The sequence below is a fragment of the Scylla paramamosain genome, chromosome 21 (genome assembly GCF_035594125.1).
Source record: "Scylla paramamosain isolate STU-SP2022 chromosome 21, ASM3559412v1, whole genome shotgun sequence".
NCBI classification, from domain to species: Eukaryota; Metazoa; Arthropoda; class Malacostraca; order Decapoda; family Portunidae; genus Scylla; species Scylla paramamosain.
In genome coordinates this window covers 19,785,282-19,803,949 of record NC_087171.1, presented here as the reverse complement: position 1 = coordinate 19,803,949, position 18,668 = coordinate 19,785,282, and the positions used below count along the sequence as shown (strand labels likewise).

The 18,668-nt window shown below is 42.6% G+C and overlaps 1 protein-coding gene across 1 annotated transcript in view; it reads right to left on the bottom strand.

Annotated features, from left to right (window-relative positions):
- Window positions 1-18,384, bottom strand: part of LOC135111293 (uncharacterized) — a 73,105-nt gene extending 54,721 nt beyond the window's left edge. The window contains exons 1-2 of the mRNA XM_064024530.1: window positions 18,345-18,384; window positions 16,257-16,432 (exon numbers count right to left, since the gene is read on the bottom strand). Coding sequence (XP_063880600.1) covers window positions 16,257-16,432; window positions 18,345-18,384 — 216 coding nt within the window. The remainder of the gene's footprint in view (window positions 1-16,256; window positions 16,433-18,344) is intronic.
- Window positions 18,385-18,668: the final 284 nt, after the last annotated feature.

Sequence of the window (18,668 nt, the reverse complement as noted above, 5' to 3'; positions counted from 1 at the left end):
AAACACAATGTTTCTCTCAGCATTTACAGTTTTTTCTTTCTGCATTTCATTCTTGCAGCTTGTGGCGACTTAGTGGTGGTTGGTTAAGCTTGCATTGGTGGTGAAGTAATGCCTCAGAACGGTCACCTTTCTTGCGTCATCTCTTTAGAATCAATATTGCTGAAGTTAAAACAATTTACACGCTGGTTCTTCCCCTTCCTCTACTTCTTCTTGTTCTTCTTCTTCCTATGATACCGCTTCTTCCTCCGCTGATGTTGCTGCTTCATCTTCCTCGGATGCTGCTTGTGTTCTCTCTCTCTCTCTCTCTCTCTCTCTATACTTTTACGGAAGCGAGTGAACGAGGCAGGAAATTACTTTTGCCGTGGTGTCAATGTCCCGTAAGTAACTTTTAAAAACTCAATATCAATCAAGTTAAACCCAGTCACTACTACAACACACACAGCATCTCTTTCTTCCTACCAAAGTGAGTGAGCGAAGCAGAAGTCCGTTTTAATGTTTTTTTTTTTTTTTCAGGTCATCTTAAAAAAAAAAAAATCACACACAACAATATTAATCAAAACGAGTCTTCTCAATTTACGTGTGTGAAGATCCAAACGAGAAAGACAAGCCAAACAATTCTATAGAGACATGACTTTCTCTTACGTGTCTTATGAATAAAAGTCTGCCAGTGTTATTAAATTGAGTTAGCAGACCTCAGATAGACAATAATTATTTTCATGGGGTCAAGAGAGAGAGAGAGAGAGAGAGAGAGAGAGAGAGAGAGAGAGAGAGAGAGAGAGAGAGAAAGGAATTTGACTGTGTCCTTCATGGAGGCATCGGGCAGCACGGCACGTCACAGCGTCACATTCTCACACTCACACGTCACAACCCTATCTTCTTCCCCGGTGACTCTCTACATTCTTCTACCGCTGAGGAAACAACGAGGCCATGACGTGGATGTGTGGAGGAGGAGAAGGAGGGGGAGATGGAAGAGCGAGGAGAGGATGAATGGGTAGAGACGGGAAGAGTAAGGGGGAGAAGGGAATGAAAATAGGAAAAGACCGGGATGGAAGGGCGAGGAAAGTAGTGCCGAGGGGAGAGAGGAAATTGTGGGAGAAAAAAAAAAAAGAGGAGCGAAAGGAGGAAGAAAATGGAAAGGCGACTAGAGGTGGAGGAGGGCGTGGAGCGAAAGGAAAGAGAATGAGGCGTAGGATATGGTTGGGAGTAAGTGGATGAGGTGGCGGGGAGAGGAACGGCGTGTGGTTGACGGAGTGGGTGGCGGGGGAGGCAAGGCAGGCAGGTGGTGGGTCTTCAGGCTTTGATCCTCGCCCCCTAGCTAGTTTATCGCGCCACCGAGTCTACGCCACCACCTGTGACTCGTGCCATTAGAAACCACGACGCCGTCTGCTCCTGCTAGCTTCTAACCCTACACCCGATACCGTATTCTTCTCTTCCTCCCTGTTTACTCTTCCTGTGTTCCTCCTGCTATGATTCCTCTTCCTTCTTCACCGATTTCTCTTCCCTCCCATCTTCATCATTGTCATCATTGTCCTCCTTGTCCTCCTCCTCTTTATCTTCGTCATCTTGCCATGTGTTCTCATCTTCCTCTTCTTCTTCCTTCTCCTTCTATCCTTTATCTACCTCCTCCCCATTCTCTTCCTCCTTCTCCATCTCCGTCATGTGTTCCTATCCTCTTCTTCCTTTTTTTTTTAATTCCTCTTCATTTTCTTCTTCCTCCTCCTCCACTTTTCCATAAATTCGCCTTTTCTCCTTCTTCTTCCGGTTCTTTCTTTACTTCTTAAAGTGCTCTCATCTTCTGCCCCCCATATCCTCCTCCTTTTTCTCCTCCTCCTCCTCCTCATCATCATCATCATCATCATCATCATCACCTTGCTACTCCAACTCCTCCTCATCACCATCTTGCTCCTCCTCCTCCTCCTTCTCCTCCTCCTCCATCTCTTCCTCCTTCCCCGAATCCTTCTCCTTTACGTCTTATGTTCAATTTCCTCACCACATTCTATCCCTCTTCCTCTCCCTTGTGTTTAGAATTTCTAATTATCACATTTCCTTCCATTACTCTCATCTATTTCCTTCTCCCTGTTCTCCTTCTCTTCAGTAGTCTCGTTCTCCTTGTGTTCTTTCCAAGTCTATTCCTTTCCTTAATTCTTCACTGTCTCGTGTTTATTTCCCTTGTTCTTCTTTTCTCGTTGTCCTCCAGTATTTCTCGTTCTCCATATGTTCTTTGAGTCTATCCCTTTCCTTCCTTCCTATTTATTGACCAGTAATGAATTGAAATAAACACTTAAGACTGGCAGTGACGTAAAAAATTAGTCACCTGTTTGGTTATATCGTGTAAATCGGTGTAATCTTACCTTCCTCATCTTTCCCTTTGATCGGCAACGCTGGCAAGGGATTTAAAACCATAATTCAACAGTCAATTCCCAGTAGAACATTGAGAGGGAGACTGTAGCATTTACTCCAGAATCTCACGCTGCTTAATGTTCCTTCCAGTTTGTGAGTGGAAGAGAAAGGTTTAATAGTCTGGCTCCTGAAATTTATGCATGCGCTTCTCTGCCGCTCCCGTGCTTCAGGCAATGGCAGGAGGCGTGTGTATAATGCATGTTAGTGGAGTGAAGTAAGGCTATGATCTTTTACTAGCTCTGTTATGTTACCAGGGTCTTCTAGGTAAGAGAGAGAGAGAGAGAGAGAGAGAGAGAGAGAGAGAGGGAGAGAGAGAAAGAGAGAATGAAGCTATAACTGTAGTCCTATAACAAATCCAATCGAAAGCAAAGTAATACTGCAATGTTGATATAATGATAATAACAACGATGACAACAATAACTGCAACAACAGCATCAATGACAGGGACAAGAACAACACCAACAACACTACTTAACACGTAACTTCCGAGTCGCCACCACCACCAGCACCACTAGCAACCACATTACACCCAGCAAGGAGCAACACCAGTACACCACCACCACCACCACCACCACCACCACCACCACCACCACGCAAACACAATCACACCGATGACGCCATTAACTCTGAGTTACGCCATTCAGAAACGAGTGCTTTCCTCGCCGCCTCACTCCTCACCATTCCTCACTCCTCCCCTGACCCGGAGCCCTGAGACCTTTAACCACAGCTAACCCTCTCCCCGCTACCGCCGCTAGACTGCAGAGACCCAGGCGGCAATAACAGTGCAATCAGAGAGCCTCCCCGGTGGCATCTCAGGCTGGGAGGAAGGATTCGTCGAGGCCACAGAACGGTAAGCGAGAGAGGTCCAAGTCCGCTTCACTCTCTCTCACCACGACTAGTTTCAAAGGCCACAGAGATGATTGGCCGGCTTCTCGAGAGTGTTTCTCCTGTTAATAATGTAAGAGTCTTGTTAGTCTGCCACCAGAACCATAAGAACACCCTTAAAAACCCATATAACTTCAAGTACGTAAAGCCTTTTGAATGTAGTGATGGTGCGGCGGAGCGGAAGTATTTTCAGAGTATGGTCCGGAAGTACCCAGTGATGATTTGAAAGGCGGAGGTTACAGATATGATATGTATAGGGTTGAGTGGATAGACTGATTCCTTGATTTGGTTCCCTACTCGTCTTCCTTTCGCTGCTGCTATAGAACAGTGAGAGGCAGAGAGAGAGAAAGAGAGAACAGGGATTCAGTGATGATTTGAGAAGTAGGAAGTTGCAGGTATGAAATGTAAAGCGTTGAGTGGATGGATGGATAGATCCTCTGATTTGGTTTCCTACTCCTTCTCTTCGTCCTTTCTCGCTCTGCTGTTGTTTTGATCCATTGCACTTGCCTAAACGCAGCGACTCATCCTGCGGAAACACTCCCTTACTGACGAATATTCTCTGGTATCCACACGTCTTCTATATATTCCCACGTACGAGCATTTGTCCACTTTCTCCTCCTGCTTATGACTCCCTCACCACTACACTTCTGGGGTACTGGACTGAAGATCCCCTCCCAAGAGCCCTGAGGAATGGGAGCTCACACTGTCTTTCAACGAATGGTCCCCTTTAAAAACCAAGCGTATAGTCTCCCAAAAGTGGAACACATACACACACTTCCATATTCAGTCCTCTCCAGCCCCGAGGGAAGGGAAGCTGTGGGGAGAGAAGGAACAGGAGGAGTAGGAAGATTAGGAGATGAAGCAGCGCTGTGGGATACTTGATTGCGGCGGGTCCTGAGATTAAACTGCCTCTCGTAAAATGTTTGTCGACACACATTCCTCCAGCCAGACGCGAAAATGACGCCTCGAGTTGTTCCTGTTATTATCTTTTATACTGAGCTTATTGTCGGCAGAGATGCGAGCGTGTGTGCGTCTCCGCCTGCCTCCTTCATGTCCTGTCTGGCGCAGAGTGTGTGTGTGTGTGTGTGTCTCATTGTCTCTTTTGCCGCTGGAGGCTCAGAATTTATCTTTGTATCTCTCTCTCTCTCTCTCTCTCTCTCTCTCTCTCTCTCTCTCTCTCATGTGTTCCATAAGAAAGCCAATATTGCTGGACATTTTAAGGAACTAACAGAGAGAGAGAGAGAGAGAGAGAGAGAGAGAGAGAGAGAGAGAGAGAGAGAGAGAGAGAGAGAGCATGCAATTTGGTGTATTCCGAGCCATCTGGTCCGAAAGTTGGCGATATACGTTGGGGTTGTGCGCAAATTAACTGATCACTAGAACCTCGAGGCGCTCCCTTGCTCCAGCATTAGCGGGGAACGGGCTCTCTCTGCAGTGGTAAATAATATGACAGGTTTTCTCTCTCTCTCTCTCTCTCTCTCTCTCTCTCTCTCTCTCTCTCTCTCTCTCTCTCTCTCTCTCTCTCTCTGTAATATGATAGAATTCATTAGATGAGTCCTGTGTTATTCTGATTTGAAAATTTATCGTATTTGCGTTCCGAAAAAAAAAAAAAAAACTGACACCGAAAAAAAAAAAATAATTGCAATCATGACTGACTTGTGATTTATTATGTATATTTATTTAGAGTCTTGAACGTGTTGTCAGAAGTTTTGTATGAATAATATGAACAAAAATTACGGTTGAATGCCATGCCTTTCACTTTCCACACACGAAAAAAAAAAAAAAAACTTGAATTTTACATCAAACACTGACACGCACTTATTTTGTTGAAGTAATTACGTTAAATATTAGCACTAACCTGATAAAGACCTAAGTTTCTTTTCGAGTTTACCTTTATCAACGTCATTTCGAACGCTGTATTGTGGATTTAGAGCTTTTGGTCAATCAGATTATGAGAAGCAAACTTTGAGAATCCAATTGGCAAGTTTAGCTCAACAGTAAAACCACGAAAAGTAGCCACGAAAAGTAACAAAAGACGCAATATTTTGGTACACGGCGAGAGACTGAAGACAAAGTACAATGAGTGTAAGAAAACGAATACTTTTGAACTTTGAGTGTTGAGTACGTAGTAGTAGTAGTAGTAGTAGCAACAGCATTACAAAGAGAAATAGCAGCAACAGCAGCAGTAACATGAGAAGCAAGTGTAATCATACGTATATTAAAGGAGGAAGCCTTAAAAAAAATACTTTTCTCACTGCCGCACTTCCTCATTCTCTCTAAATTCAATTAGAGGAAGCCGCGCAGCGTGAAAAGTGTACGCACATCATTGTTTTCATCATAAAATTCCGCGTAATAAGATTGGACGGAAAAGGCAATGCAATAAAGCAGGAGGAGGCTGGGACTATAATGAGTAATATTTTCATCTTCTCTCCCTTTCATACTGTGACACGTTCCTTATTAATAATGGGGCGTCAGTCTTTTCACCTCTCTCATCACGGTATAAGTGTCTGTACCAAGTGCTACAAGATACTTTTTTATATTCATCACAACATATAATAACAGAACCCTACCTTCATTAAGTTCAATACCCCCTTTATTATCAAAGACATCTCTCTACTTTCTCCAGCAGGTGTAAAATATTCTCATCCCCAGTGACTTGTATAAAAAATACCAGCTTATCACAAACCACACTTAACCGCCCCACCACCCTCCCACACAGACACACACAGACACACAGACACACACACATACGAGGCTACTGCTGTGTGCTACTGATAGGCCAATCCTGTAAAGCTCACAACAACCAATTCTGCACCATCTCTTCCCCCCACCACCGTCACCGTCTCCCCCCCTACCGCCACTCTCTTCCTCCCAACATCCACGCGCCCCTTCTCCCACACCACGCTCTCCTTGTAACAATATGTGCGGGTGTGGCAAAGAGCAGGAGACGCGCCACACTGCTTTTTATCACGGTGGACCAAGGCAGAGGGCCGGTATAAGTAGTGGTGGTGAGGTATTCCATTCCTATTATCCCTGAACGGTGGTCCTCCCGCGGCATGTACTCGTATTGGAAATGCTTGGGTAGTTTTGTCGCTGTAATTTGATGTCCTACCTATTTCTTGAACTTACGAGTAGAGGAAAAAGCATCTCTTTGTATACATATGTGGCCATTATTCTCTATTTTCAGTATCAAAGGGTTTGCTGTCATAATGGGATTCTAGATTGTTAGTGTAGATATAGATGCCGTTGTGTGGCTATTTAAGAGGTTCTAGAGTCTATATAACAGGTTCTATGTTCTATACAAGGGGGTTAGGTATATGGATCCTTTACATGGGGTTTCGTGTCATATAACAGGTTCCAGAGCCAATGTAATGGGTTTCACGTGCTATACAAAAGGATTCTGCGTTCTGGAAGTCCTGCTTTAATCTTTTTAATTGTGATGTAACACTATTGTGTCATATTTCATCTGTTGTTCATGCGCGTAATAATTCTTTCATATTCATCACCATGATAAATTTCTTCATATTTGCAACGTTTTCATAAACGAGTGGAAAAGTAGTAAAAGTGCCAGAGGAAACTCACGTTGAAGCAGGATTGGTATAATTCTTTCCTATTTTCGACTACAGGTCTTCCCCTTAGAGACAATGTAATCGAAAATTAGGATGTTGTGGCTGTAATTGCGTGTTTCAAGGCTCGGTAACTTTAAACACTCCATGAAGCATTCCAGGCCTTGGTGTTCTGCGCAATACCCACATGTCTCTCTCAAATACATTCTGAGGGCAAGGAAAGCAGCAGCGTACAGAGGCGTGGAGGCAGTTAAATTAATGGCAATCACACACAAATGCTGTCATTAACAACAAACTACGAAATTATTTGGTGCAATCATCGTCTGGCAGAATCCAAGGTCTTGCGTGGTTAATTCTGTTCAGAGCTGCGGTAAAGCCACACTCGAGATGCGAAGGGCGCGGCATGATAGCGAACATAACGGTTCTATGTAAATTGTACTTTAGTAAATTGTACCAACGAAAGATTCCTCCACGAAATATTTTACCCATGACAAAGCAGAAATCTAACCTAACATTAATTTCTTTAACCCTACGCAACATATCATAATCATCATCATTCATCATTTTCTTTTCCCATTGGGGTTGGACAGGCGATGATTGCTTTCCACAAGTGGCGATCTTGTGCTATGTGTTCTTCTATTCCCAACAAAGTAACCTATCATGAGAATAATTATTTTATGATCTTACGTCAAAAATTAAGAAAGATATGACTGAGAATAGCAATAATTAAAAAAGAAATGCTGGTTTCTTAAATCTTATGGTACTTCTTTAATCATTCTAGGCCAAATATTAAAGAAAATATGACTATGACTAAAAAAACAAATGCGAGTTTTGAATTCTTATGGTTCACTGGAGAAATTTAATCAACCCGGGAAACTTGCAACATGAGAAACAAAATACTTGTCACAGAACCTCAGCAGCTCGAAATGGTGACACGCATAAGAGCCTCGTGTAAATTGACTAACCTTCACGCGTGATCCTGTTGAAGTTGTCTTTGATTTCCGTATTCAGATATCCTACATAAATGAAAGCTGCTGAGAGAACAAAGCAGTTTTCAGGCATACACCTCATCCATTAAACTGTGTCATAAATCTGGATGTTGCTGAAAGCGATGCACTGCGACACCAATGTTCTTATTTAGCTAATTATGTAAGTGATGTCAGCCGTAAAGCGAACACATGAGCGTGCACACACACACACACACACACACACACACACACACACACACACACACACACACACACATACAGAACTTAAATATTACATGTGTTGCGTTTGTTATTATCATAGGTGTGTGTGTGTGTGTGTGTGTGTGTGTGTGTGTGTGTGTGTGTGTGTGTGTGTGTGTGTGTGTGTGTGTGTGTGTGTGTGTGTGTGTGTGTGTGCGCGCGGAGCCATTCCCAGGCCTGCACATTCTCGCATCCGATAATGGAAGACATTAGCTGAAAACAACTTTTTGTACACGGGGAAGTTGCACACCCCCACCACCGCCACCACCGCCACCATCACCACCACCGCCACCATCATCTATTGAAGCAGACCCAGAGAGACGGCGTGTCCGAAAGGCGACGGCAGCACACTCCTGTATCCCTCCCCTCACCACCCCTGGTCTCACATGCCGCCTACACCAGTAAACAAGGGCGCAGATACTGTAATAAAGCGTCTGATACCCAGAGCTCCTCCCCGCTACGTGTCTGTTATGATAAAAGAGAGCGCGTTGGAAGGGGAGGCAATTTCGATCTATTGACAAAAGGAGCAATTGACAACGCTCGCATCGATTCACTCGCAAGGGAAGCGGAACAACAGTCATTAATCCCACGAGGTAATGCTGGACTTTCTCCCGGAGCAGTGCAATGTGTGTGCTAGTGATAGGTGGGTCAACTCTCGGAATGAGGCAAGAGGACCTGCAAACTAGGCCACCACCACCATCTTCCAGTTCGTGGACGCGCGTGAGACTGGATTTTATTTTCCGCTCGTGAGGCAAACCAGTTACTCCTATTTCTTCATAATAAAACATTGCCTGATTCACAAGTGACAGTAAAGTTTTGAAATATTTGCAAAGTTAAGAGCATAAGAACCTAAGAAAATAAGGAAAGCTGCAAGAAGCTATCAGGCCTATACGTGGCAGTCCCTGTACGAGACATTATATAACTACATATTTCTACTCCCTAATGACTCAACACTAACAACCTGATTCACCGAGTTCATTCCATTAATCTACCACTATTTGAGAACCAATTCCTTTCTATCTCTTTTTTAAACCTCACTTTTTTTCAAGCTTGACCCATTATTCATGTTCTATCCTAACTGCTCTTGTTCTGTTCTGACTACAAGTTAAGTTCACAAATAATGCCTTTTGCTAATGACCTCTACGCGGTGGTACTGATAATGATCTTCGGGGAACCTCAGGAAGGCTTAAAAGAATGTATATCAAAACGAACAGAACAAAACACTTCACATTCCGGCAACCTGTGATCATTTCCCCGCAAAGTTACCGCAGTATTCCACACGGACGTAGAGTTGATTTGCAGTTTGTTTTCTTATACGTGAACTGAAATGGCTTAGCGGTCCGGGACTTCAGCAAACGGCCGTATGCAGACATCAACAACAGATGAGCGAACACCTTACTTTCCTCAGCCGGCAGCGCAACACCAGGAGTTAATGTGGTCTTGCCTGTATACCGTAAGTTCCCCCGCAGGTATATTTTCCCAATGAACATTCCACCCACACGGTTTGCTCCCGGACAGTCCCTCGTATAATGAATCATGTTACGTACGCAAAGTGAAGTGAATTTGGCAGAAAGTTAAATATTTCGGGGTTAAATTCAAATGGTGGGATCTTTGTGAGTGGAATTTTATTGCGTGGAAATTACAAATGATACGTATTTATTTGCTTTTTATGTGTTTATGTACACTGAGAATTAATAATCAGGCAACATAGTGGATAGTTTTATTTGAATGTTCTAAAAATATTCAGCAACAGCGCCATTATTACACTACAGAGGAAAAAGTGTATGCCTCTCCATCCTGTCCTGCTTTCCCCTACCTTGCACATCCCATCCCATCCCTGCCCTGCCCTACCCTGTCCCACCTAACCCTATCCTATCCCACAATGTCCCTACCCAACCTTGCCCTCACTGCTCCTGACTTGCCTGCCTACCCTGCTCATCCCTAACACATCCTGTCCCACCCACCCCTGCCCTCCCCTCGTCACCGCCATTACCACCTCTCATTAGTGTTGATAACTACTACCTTACAAATCGAGTGAAGGTTTGTTTTTTGTTTTTTTCATTAATTATTCCAATTTTTCACACTTCGCAGCTCAATAATATTTTTTTCTTCTATAAGCAGCTCAATCACAATATAAAGGGATAATGAGACCGATGCGTGAGGGGCAAAGTAAACCATTTAAACCATTCATACTATTTTTTTTTAGTTAACCTTCACGATAAAGTCCAGCCGTACTAATGAGAATATAGTTTTTTGCTCTCCTTTCATATAATACAGAGCTGTGGACTTACTGGGAGAAAAAAAATGCTTGTTAAGAGTGAATAGGTGGATGAAGTAACTATCATAGGCTTCCAGAAGTACCCTTGAGAAATACCGGAAGAGGTGAGCAGTAATCCAACAGAAAACGAGTCGAGAGGGGAGGAGAGACTGAGAAGGCGGTGCGTTGAAGGATATAGAACCAGCAGGAGAGGGAATGAGGAGAAAAGGAAGGAGTGAAGTGGAGAGCGGACATCATTTGCATCCTCAAGAATTCTCCGCAGTTGATCTAGGTCTTTTATTGACTACGAAATGGGCGCACGGTCTTTACGACGAAGAATCCACGAGAACCTTCAAGCCCTTGTGTTTGGCGGAGGGACGGATGAGTCTCGCGGGTCCCTCCTGCCTTGCCTCTGAATGAGTAGTGGCAGCCAGTCCTTCTAGGTAAACTTTTTGGCCCCTCGAACCCCCTCCCCGCTCCCCCCCCTTCTCTCTCTCTCTCTCTCTCTCTCTCTCTCTCTCTCTCTCTCTCTCTCTCTCTCTCTCTCTCTCTCTCTCTCTCTCTCTCTCCTCGAAGGACCGCCACATCATCGTCATCTGGTCATTAATGTTTTGAAGGTGCCGTCAGCTTAAGAAAACAATGGTGGACGGCACTATAGACTCCGTGAAGATCGTACATATTTTTCACCGCCAGTTTTAGTGACTCTCCAAAGTGACATGTCGCTACACAACTTCGGAGATGTTACCAATAGACACTACGAAAAATAAATGTAACGTTGACGGTATTGTTACCAAGAATGACGTGAACAGTAACGGAATTCAGTTAAGGATGCCACACCAAGGACGTGACCTATGCGATGTCTGGAGGACTCGAAGTGACAGTTGGGGTATAAATCAACACTGACAGCCCGCCTCGCTCAGCTCCAGCACAGAACAATGATCCATTACTTAGGAGTGATGAATGTGTTACTAGTGTGATTTTCAAAGTACTATTTCTTCCAAGGTTAAATTAAAAAAAAAATCCACGACGTGTATACCTGGAGTGTAGGAAGTGTAGAGCACGGAGAACACACAGGCAGTAGATAAGTGTGATGTATTAACGTTCTACTATGATCGAAGGAAACCAGGATCTATAATATTCGTTAATAATACAAGCTGACAAAAAATCATACGCCAAGTAGACATGTCATGGTATATGTGTAACTTTCTTGGCAAATAAACTATGAATTATTATTATTATTATTATTATTATCATTATTATTATTACTTGTTCTTCTAATGTAACTCCGACACTGACTACCGGTGAGCTGGTGGAAGAAGATATGCCTCCGTTTAACTCAATCACTGTTGGCTTAAAACTTTACACCTTCACCTAACCCTGACAAAGGCCTCGCGTTCCACTCACAACTCACCTGATGCCGCCTGCTAGACGTTAGGTCATACGTCCGTCACTGTGTCCCTCGCGGCAGAGATGGAAATCATGTTTGCGTGTTGGGTTTTCAAGAGTGGTATTCAGTTACAGTAGTGATAAACGTAGTAGTAGTAGTAGTAGTAGTAGTAGTAGTAGTAGTAGTAGTAGTAGTAGTATGAATGCACGTTCACAAAATATTTTCAAAAGGAAATTGAGTGTCTGTCCCCCCATCTCTCTCTCTCTCTCTCTCTCTCTCTCTCTCTCTCTCTCTCTCTCTCTCTCTCTCTCTCTCTCTCTCTCTCTCTCTCTCTCTCTCTCTCTGTGTGTGTGTGTGTGTGTGTGTGTGTGTGTGTGTGTGTGTGTGTGTGTGGTGTCTCGTTAAGCAAGGCTGTAGCAGGTGCCCAGGTGCCTCGTCTCGGCTCCAATTAGAGTATTAATTAAATTAGATCGGGTTACGTCAGGGGTTTAGTTTTTAGTGTGTATGTTAAAACACTGAACGATAACATTTCTTTGCCGTGAGCTCCTGATTGCCCACCTGTGCTCGTATGTTCATCCTGCCTCATACTGCTTGCGTTTCACGATGCAAAGTAAGAGCAATCTCGTTGTGATGTACCTATTTCGTATTGGTCCATTTCAATGATGCATGTGACGTGGAGCCATGAATACACGCTGGCTAGGGGACTGCAGCACGCGCGATTGTGTGAACTGAACAAAGGTTACGGGGATGAACAGTACTCTCGCCTCTGTGGACGGATAGGGTTGAAAGGGCAGTATGTGCGTCAGTGTATAGATGTAATACGATGTTGTAAGATATAGCTTTGTTTTTAAAGGTTTTGAACAATGAATCTGGCTGTACACTTTGATTACAGTAAAAAACACTTCAATAAATGAAAGATGTTTCCTGTTCGATGAGTTAACTGTCTCTGAATTAAGGAATGTTTTATATATATATATATATATATATATATATATATATATATATATATATATATATATATATATATATATATATATATATATATATATATATATATATATATATATATATATATATATATATATATATATATATATATATATATATATATATATATATATATATATATTATGGTCTCCACCTAGAAATTGGCCTGGGAATTATGGAAACCGGAGCTGCATTTTAAACTATTTTTCATATATAATAAATTTAAGCAAAATGAAAATGAATTAATTTCCGGCAACTGACGCTTTACAGAACAGAACAACCTTCGCAAGCAGCAAGTGCACTGCTGCTGCCTCCCTGCCTCCCGCTAGGCGTGGCGGCTCACCTGTGATATTTCAGGCAAATGAGATGTCAAATTCTTTACGTTTGGTGATGTATTTTTTTTTTTTTTCCAGCACTTTGTATTTGTATGTATTTTTGAAAACTCCATGACTGCTACTTGATGGGAGGTGTTTCTTAATCGACAATTATAATAAAAAAAATATTCATTATGTGTATGCGTGTTTGCTATATGAATTTCATTAATGGAATGGAAGCACGGAGCGTCAAATTGAGTTTCTCCATGATTTGTTTTAAATAAATTCATTTAAAAACTGGGTAAATTAAAGAACACATGATTTGAATATTCTATATGGCTTTCTACCCACGATAATAAATTTCAAATAAAATGTATTAATTTGTAGTCCTTTATTGTGAATGTTCTTGAACGGACTAAACTTTAAATTGAACGGAACTGACAGACGGAATGCAAACAGCCAATGAATGCAGCATATAAACCTATTAACCCCACTTTTCATAAAGAAGAGATTTGCCAAACCACCTCACCGCGTGGCTGGGCGTGGGAACAGCTCCACGAGGCGGCAGATGCTTCTCAGTTGTGAAAGGCCACAAACGGGATCACTGTGCGGTAATTCATGGAATAATATCAAAGGACACACCTCGATACTGTTGAATTGGTTGTTATTCTTTTAAATCTTGTGATGAAGTGTTCACGCAGCCTCGCCAACCAAGGAGAAACGATGAGGAGCAGGTGAGCGCCGCGTCAGGAGGTGGGAAGCGAGCGAAACATCTTCCAACACCCACACACAAATATCTGAGAATAGCACTGTGACGACCTGGCTGGTGGGCCTTCACATCCCTCTCTCACACCTACACAATGCCTGTTTCATAATGTAGAGGCAAATAATTTGTACAGTCTTCCTAAGAATGAAGGACTAAGACTGACTACACAGGCACTCATAACGTTTCTCTTTAATATACGTACAACCTACAACACAAAAAATAATATTTATACTCCAGAAGACACTTGAAGAAAATATCCCTTCAAAAAGTTATAAACGAACTGTAGAAGAAAAAAAAAATAATAATCACGTAAAATTACAATTACAGACCAGCAATATCAAACAAACCAATCAAATGCTGCTAATCTTTATACGGAAATTCGATACAACTATACATTCATATCACACACACACACACACACACACACACACACACAAATATACAACCCAAGCTAGCAGCATTTCGCGGATGGCCAACCTCCTCTCCTTCCCTTTCCGAGCACCTCATCACAAAATCTATCTACATTTTTATAAGGAGGCGGGGCCCCTGGAGCTTTACGAGAGGCGGTGACGCTGCAAGAAAACAAATAGGACTCCTGTCAATGATTACACACATTTCCTTCCGACAATGAAAGTGAAAAAAAAAATTAAATAAATAAACAGTTTGAAATCACTTGGGTAAATGTGTTACACTTGTTCAATCTCTCTCTCTCTCTCTCTCTCTCTCTCTCTCTCTCTCTCTCTCTCTCTCTCTCTCTCTCTCTCTCTCTCTCTCGAGGACCCTCACGCCTCTCACTGGCCTCAGAATCGCCAGCTATAGCCTCCTGGAGACAGTTGAGAGCTCATGCCTTCCAATGTACGGGTGAGGCGGAGACCTTCAACGCACTATTCTCCACGTCCTCTGGCTTAAGGGGGACAGTAACTGGGCGCTCTCCTGTGAAAAACTCGCCGCAAACTGAGTACAACGCGAATCTCAGCCTGCGAAGTGATACTGGAGGACTCACAACTCACCAAGCTTGAATGCTGGATGGGGCGGGGAGTGAAGGATTAAGTTTGCGCCGCCAGTTTAATCTTCCATAAAAGTTGCGTCAGTGGTGAAAAAAATTATGATGGGGAAGAAGGTACAAGCATTTCTCTTTCCGTGTCTCTGTCCTTGGCTTCATCTCTCCGTGCGTCAGGTGAGGATGCCGTAGCAGAAATTGGCAGCAGGTGACGGCAACTCCTCTGGGATCTGCAGCTCATCGGCGGGGAAATGTGTCGAACCGGAATCAGCATAATGTGTTTGTGGGAGAGACGCATCCAGTAAGTCAGTCAGTCTTCGTCTCTCTCTCTCTCTCTCTCTCTCTCTCTCTCTCTCTCTCTCTCTCTCTCTCTCTCTCTCTCTCTCTCTCTCTCTCTCTCTCTTGCTCGCTTGCTTAATTCTTTCCTTGTTACGGTCGTTTACATTAAAGCGTCCAGATCCTACCAAAGATTCGGGTCATCGTTTCTATCTTAATCTCTTTAAAATCTGAAAAAAATAAAAAATAAAAACCGCATGGCAATATCTCTCTCTCTCTCTCTCTCTCTCTCTCTCTCTCTCTCTCTCTCTCTCTCTCTCTCTCTCTCTCTCTCTCTCTCTCTCTCTCTAAAGGGTAATCTAAACTCGAGGTAAGTCTTCTATCATATGAACCCTTCCATTCACGTCTTCCTTCTGCCTCCCTCATACAAGCAGTAATCAATAGCCGTACAGCGCTTAAAGGCACGCATCGGACCAACGTATTTACTCAACCACACAAATGAGGAAACCACGAGATTAATCCAACGTTAGCTTCGCGGCTACCTATTATTGAAACATTACTGATTCACTCTTGACGATGGCTATCCTGAACTAAATACAGAGCCAAGGAAATTCTCGGTACATTCCTTCCGTTTAGTTTTAGAAGAAATGTTTTGTTGTGTTGTATTCTTATTTGTCTCAGTTGAACGAGCGTCCGCCGGGGATGTGAGGTGAAGTGAAAGGAGGTGAGGTGAAAGGCCTCTTACCTCTTTGTCTTCGCCTTTGGTTGGTGTTGCTTCAGTGTTGCAACAATTTTTCTCTGGCAGTTATCTGAAATGTTTTGGTGTCAGGACGATTTCCACTATTTACTGCCTTACGATTCACCAAAGAACTACTACTACTACTACTACTACTACTACTGTTATATTTACTAGTACATTATGCTATTACAAGAACTACTACAATCAACATACTGCTGCTACTATAACGAAATATTTTACTACACTAGCTAACCAGTAAACCAACTTAACAACACCACACACAACACTACAGTAACTTGAGAACACGAACGCCTTACGACGACACTTTAAACCAAACACAAACGAGACAAGCTTGGACGCAACATTCCACTTATGAAACGAACAAAACATCAACGTCCTGGAGAGAGAGAGAGCTGGAAAAACCTCTTATACTGAAGGATAAATGCTACTCACGGATCTGTCACCAAGGTGGAAGACGGTGCAGGGGAGAAAGGCAGAGTCTCCGACCAGCGCCGTGATGTTCGTCGGCGTGGAGTCTTCAAAACTGGTGGTGAGCACGTTGATGTTTGGATGGTAACCTGACCAGAGCTGTGACGACGACTCCAGCTTCTTGGGATCGAAGGAGAGAGCTGGAAGAGGAGGAAAATAGAGGTTAGTGACATAGGACTGTATTAGAGGGCATGCGATTCAATGGACCGAGGCAGACAGAGGGATATACAGGTAATGAGTCTGGCCAGGATCACAAAGAAAAGAAAGGGAAAGAAAAAAGCCTGTTCACTTTGTCGTGTCGCCTGGCCGAAAACATATGACACAAAAAGAGTTTCCAAAATGTGTGAGATGTCTTGATGTTTCGTAAAAAAAAAAAAAAAAAGAAGAAGAAAAGCCTGTTTATTTTGTCACTCGCTTGAAAACTTACGTACAAGAAGAGTTTCCAAAATGCATGAGGTGTCTTGATGCTCCTTACTTAAGAGACTCCATCATCGACAAGGGAGTGAGTATCTCTCAGGCGAAGGAACACTGCCATTTTTTATTCTGTGTCGATGAAAACATGGCCGATGGTTCCTCCCTTATTAATACTTTTCCATGTTTACGCAAAGTGCTGATTATGTTACCATTTTAATGTTCATGCAAATAAAACCTGCATAGTGGTGATAATCATATTCGTGGCTTTCAATATATAATTAGGTAAAATGATTTCAGAATAGCGATAAAACTGATAATCGTACTAATTCTATCATCATCGTATACTATTAAATATATGTATAGTCGTATTCCTTGTTTTAACTGAGAGAGAGAGAGAGAGAGAGAGAGAGAGAGAGAGAGAGAGAGAGAGAGAGGAGAGAGAGAGAGAGAGAGAGAGAGAGAGAGAGAGAGAGAGAGAGAGAGAGAGAGAGAGAGGAGAGAGAGAGAGAGAGAGAGAGAGAGAGAAGAGAGAGAGAGAGAGAGAGAGAGAGAGAGAGAGAGAGAGCTGAAACATAATTAGGTACATAATAAAACTGAGATCTGTAAACAAACCTGAAGAAAAAGAAATAAAAAAGAGGAAGAGAAAAGAGAGAGAAAGAAAAGAGAGATAACAGGAAAAAAAAAATCAAAAGCGAACAGGAAGAGGAACTCAGAAAAAAAAGAAAAAAGATAAAAACAAAAAATAAAAACTGAATAAAGAAAAAAAAAAAAACAAAGCAAGAGGCAACAGCAAAAACAAATGAAAGGAAACGAAAAACAAACAAACAAACTAACAATACATCTTGGTTACGACGAATCTTTGTAATCCCAACACAAGACAAGTCCGCAGCGTCACAAACAACAAGTGTGCGAATCCTGCAGCGAAGGCCCACCAGGAAGTGTCAACTAACGAGATAAAACCAGATGAACCAATATCCTCGGCGGGGAAAAGGACAAGAAACGAGGAGGAGGAGGAGGAGGAGGAGGTGGCGGTGTCATCTAGAAGGACAGCAGAGAAAATTACACCCAAGACCTGCCACTGACACAAAGGAACATAATAGAAGAACAAAGAGAATCAGACCTATTGACCATTTCGAAACTAATAAGTGACACTAATATAAAGAATACTGGGTAGTGAAAGTTAAGGGTCCTCCACCATCGCTCTTGCCACTGACCACTGATATTTTCCACTAAGAGAAACCTTGACCACACAGTTTCCATGATCTATATCGTTATAAGTTTGCCATGAGAGCTCAGCAGAGGTCAGAGAGAGGAAGGTCACCGTATCATTCGTCTATGTAAGATTCATCGTCTCACGCACCTGATTCAGTAACATTTCCCAAAACAAAACCCGTGATATTCTCTGATATTTTGCCACATGATCTAGAATTCAATCTTCTTTTTCTTTTTATTTTGTATCACGCTTCCACAAACTTTTATAATGTTACCCTTCCCATCCTCTGTGCTTTCTTGATGCACAACGAGGCAGGCACACACACACAATACGAGTATATTTTGGGAGCAACACAACCTGTAGAAACTGATGGCTCATGTTCATTATGCAGAGCAATCTTTATGGTTCATTTGGACGCCAATTACCTGAGTTCTGGGCACCATCGAACTCAAACGGGGAGGCCATTACTGAACTTGCATGAGCTATTATTTTTGAACGTGAAAGAAGTCTTATAATTACTGACGCAGGTAATGAAATCCTTAAGACCTTGGTAACAGGGAGAGAGAGAGAGAGAGAGAGAGAGAGAGAGAGAGAGAGAGAGAGAGAGAGAGAGAGAGAGAGGGAAGGAGAGAGAGACAGAGAAAGAGAGCTTAGTGTAAATAAAATAAATCAGTCAAGGTTGAGTCACTGATGAATAAATAGGCACTGCATGTAAGTCTTGCTATAAATCGGAATAAAAGAATATGGTC